The sequence below is a fragment of the Acanthisitta chloris genome, unplaced genomic scaffold (assembly GCF_000695815.1).
Source record: "Acanthisitta chloris isolate BGI_N310 unplaced genomic scaffold, ASM69581v1 scaffold13806, whole genome shotgun sequence".
In the NCBI taxonomy this organism is placed as follows: domain Eukaryota; kingdom Metazoa; phylum Chordata; class Aves; order Passeriformes; family Acanthisittidae; genus Acanthisitta; species Acanthisitta chloris.
In genome coordinates, this window is record NW_008677702.1 from 6,362 (window position 1) to 10,436 (window position 4,075).

General features: G+C 54.9%; 1 protein-coding gene across 1 annotated transcript in view; it reads left to right on the plus strand.

Moving 5' to 3' along the window:
• The first annotated feature begins 3,482 nt into the window (after positions 1–3,482).
• Positions 3,483–4,075, plus strand: part of GJC1 (gap junction protein, gamma 1, 45kDa) — a 1,175-nt gene continuing 582 nt past the window's right edge. The window contains exon 1 of the mRNA XM_009076619.1: positions 3,483–4,069. Coding sequence (XP_009074867.1) covers positions 3,483–4,069 — 587 coding nt within the window. The remainder of the gene's footprint in view (positions 4,070–4,075) is intronic.

Below are 4,075 nucleotides of genomic sequence, written 5' to 3' on the forward strand. Positions count from 1 at the left end.
GAGGCACCTTGAGTGCTGTGTCCAGCTCTGGGTGTCTCTGCAAGAGAGACATGGGAGGGACTGGAGTGTGTCCAGAGAAGCAAATGGAGCTGGGGAAGGGGCCAGAGCACAAGGAGAAGGGTCTGGAGAACTGAAGGAGCTGTGGGGGCTCAGTCTGGAGAAAAGGAGGCTCAAGAGAACCTTCTCACTCTCCCCAACTCCTGCCAGGAGGTGCAGCCAGGTGGGGTCAGGCTCTGCTCTCAGGGAACAAGGGGCAGGACAAGAGGAAACAGCCTCAAGCTGTGTCAGGGGAGGGTCAGGTTGGACATCAGGAGAAATTTCTCCATAGAAAGAGTTGTCACGCATCGGAATGTGCTGCCCAGGGAGGTGGTGGAGTCACCACCCCTGGAGGTGTCCAAGGAACAACTGGACGTGGCACTCAGTGCTCTGGTCCAGCTGACAAGGTGTGATGGGTCACAGGCTGGGCTCGATGGTCTCGGAGGTCTTTCCCCCCCTCAGTGACTGTGTGATGCTATGATTGAATTCCTTCACAAAGGGTGGAGTAGCTGTGAGTTGTCCCATCCCAGGAGTGTCCCCACATCCCTGGCCTTGTGTCGCTTGGAGTGGGTGCTGAGTTGTGGTCAGGGAGTGCAGGTGGCTGGGTTATCCCTAGGGTTTGGGATGTGCCACAGCAAAGAGTTACTCATTCTCCAGGTTAAAAGCCAAGGAACCCTCTGCTTCCCCAAAAGTGCTTGTGAATCCTCTAACTTCTTGCTTTTCAGTGTAAATGAGATTGGAATGAATAATGCTAATTATTCATCCATCCTAATTCAGATCCTATTTTAATTAGCCTGTGGGTCCAATTTCACTTTCATGCAGCATGAAACCTCTTTTGATCAACAACAGAATTGCCATGCATTTATTCTTCCTTTTGCCCTGCTCAGCACGTCTTTTTAAACTGCTTAAAACGAAACAAAACAAATAAATCATTAATAAACTAATCAAATTTGGTTAGCATGACCTGGGAGGACACATTTTAAGGGAAAAAAAAGTCATCTGTAAATATATTCATTCTCCTTAGCAATTGCCTTGCGGCTACAAAATCTCTCCTGCAGACAAGGAGATGAGCTAGGGAAATGCAGAGAGACCTGAGAGCTTCAGCTCCTGTTCCCTCTGGGATGGGATCCTGAGGTGTTTAACTGCTGCTCTGTGGCTCAGTTCTTCCCATCACCATCAGCCATCACTGTGAGACAAGAAACTCATCCCACGTTTAAATCCATCCCCAAACCCCCCTGGGCTGGGGAGGGGATGGGACACGGCCCAGGGCTGTTCCCTAGCCCCAGAGATTTCCAGCAGGGAGTCGCTTCCCCCAGAGCTGATGTCTTTTTTCCCATGTACCTGCTCCAAATCCCTGTTCATTCTCTCAGTGCCTGCAAAGCTTTAGCTCGGGAGCCAACTCACTGTCAGAGCTGTGTCCTGTGTTCCGTGGTGGGTCCTGCCTGCTCCAGGAGCCTCCTCCACTGCAGCGCTGGAAGGAGCTCCTGACAAATACAAGGCATGAAAGTCTCTCTCAAATGCACTTTCTGGCATGACTTAAATTAGCTGGAATTGCTGACATTTTGCCTTTCTCAGATGTGTGTCAGTGTCCATAGACTTTTCTTTCAAACATTGGGAAATTATTGAGCTAAATGTTGCCAGCACAACAGCTCCGAACCGCAAGTGTGCGTTGGGTGAAGGGGACTGCGACGTGTCTGGTGCTGCACAGGCAGAACATGTCCCTCTGACCTTGGCTGATCTTGCAGAACTGGAGGATGCACCTCCTCCAAGCCATAATTCTTCTTGGAAGTTCTTGTTCTCACACTGAGTTTAATTTGGATGGGCTGAATGTTCCCAGTGAAGGCTGACCATTAAGATTGGTCATTCTGCTTGAACCAGATCCTTTAATTAGAGCCCAGGGAGTTCTTTGCCTGCTGGTGTGTCCTCCCTGTTTGTGTCACAGCTCTGGACTAGGACTAAATTTGGAGTCAGTGACACTTTCCTGTTGAAGAGAATCAGCTCCACAGGAGGACCTGCTGTTGGACAGAGGTCATTTGCTCTGGCTTGGGTGGCACTGACGTCTGGGCGAGACCCGCGGGCTGTGGCCGACCCCAGCGGTGTGGGCAGAGTGTGCTCTGGCACCCTGTAGTTGATAAAACCAGTGGAATCCAGGCTGGAATCCCTCTGGATGAGTCCCAAGGCAGGCCAGGTTCCTGTCCCAGGGCACTGAGTGGTGTCACACTCCTCGTTCTCCCTGCTAGGGACGTTATTCCGGGCAGTGCTCCCTGGGATGGTGGGATCAGGTTGGTGTTGGGATTCACCAGTAATCCTTCATTCTCCTCCCATGTTTCTCAGCTAAACAAGTTGACCTCTCTCAATCTCTCCCCTTTAGGCATCTTCCCCACCCCTCAGCTGGGCTGGAGCCTCACGTGTTCACCCCCTGATGTCTGAGCTGCTGCTGAAGGATGCGGCCGCAGGCGCCGAGTGCTGCCTCGCTGACACGGAGGTGAGATCACCCCCTGCTCCTGAGGGCAGGGACAGCCCAGGGTCACATCCACCACCTCTGCTCGCCCGGAGACCCGGACCCTCCAGAACCCTCCGGAACCCTCCTCCCTCTTCTCTGAGTGACCTCTCTGTGAGAACGCCCTGCTGGGGCTGAGCTGCATCTCTGCCCTGGGCATGGCCCAGGCAGTTCAGAGAACCATAGGAGGCTGGAGGAGACCTCTAAGATCATCCAGTCCAACCCTTAACCTGCCGCTGCTGTAACCACTAAACCCTAAACCAGATCCTCCAGATCCGGACACCTACTTGAGCATCAGTTCCAGGTTCCCTGGCCCAGCCCTGTCCCTGTGCTGGTGTGTGGCACCGCTCTGATCTCTGATTTGTCCTGCCTGTACCTCCCAGGGAACTGCAGCTCTGTCCAGGTGTGGCCTGGGCAGTCCCTCTGTGCCCCAGGACAGCTGGCACTGCCCTTGGGGGGGACAGTGTCCCACAGGGGCTGTGCTCGAGGCTGTAACAAGCTAAACTAGAGCTCCCTGTCAGCACTAGGGCACGGCCAGCAGCACCCAGAAACCTCCTGAGCGCTCGTCTCCCCATCCCCTGTGTTCTGGGGCCTTCAGCCTCCACTGGGAATGTGTTTGTCCACCTGTGGCAGACCAGGAGCTGTGTCTGTCTCTGTCTCCAGCTGGGGAGTAGCTCTGGGAGTGTTTTTGTGTGACGTGGCAGCAAACTGGTCCTTTCCCTCCTAGCAGACTCCTCAAAAGCCTGTGGAGGAGACGTAGGACCTTCAAGCAAGTCCTGGCAGCTGGATCCCGATGACAGGTGATGTGGATGTGTGTTGGGTGTAAAGGTCTGGAGTTTTCAGTCTCCCTCAACCGAGTGTTACACAGTTTAGGCTCACTCAAGCTGCTAAACTGATAAATCTTTGGGGGTTTTGGTTGCTTTGTAGATAAACCCATCTGAGCACCATGAGTTGGAGCTTTCTGACCCGCCTGTTAGAGGAGATCCAGAACCACTCGACCTTCGTGGGCAAAATCTGGCTGACAGTGCTGATTGTGTTTCGGATCGTCCTCATTGCTGTGGGAGGAGAATCCATCTACTACGATGAGCAGAGCAAGTTCGTGTGCAACACGGAGCAGCCTGGCTGCGAGAACGTCTGCTACGACGCCTTCGCCCCCCTCTCGCACGTCAGGTTCTGGGTCTTCCAGATCATCCTGGTGGCCACTCCCTCCGTGCTCTACCTGGGCTATGCCATCCACAAGATCGCCCGGAGCGTGGGGCGCGGCGAGGCCGCCAGGAGGGTCGGGAGGAGGAGTTTGCCCGTGCACTGGAAGCAGCACCGCGGCCTGGAGGAGGCTGAGGGCGACCACGAGGAGGACCCGATGATGTACCCGGAGCTGGAGGTGGAGAGCGTGGAGGAGAGCAAGGAGAAGCAGAGCCCTGCCGAGCCCAGGCACGACGGCCGGCGGCAGATCCGCGCGGACGGGCTGCTGCGGATCTACGTGCTGCAGCTGCTGGCCAGGGCCACGATGGAGGTTGGCTTCCTGGTGGGGCAGTACTT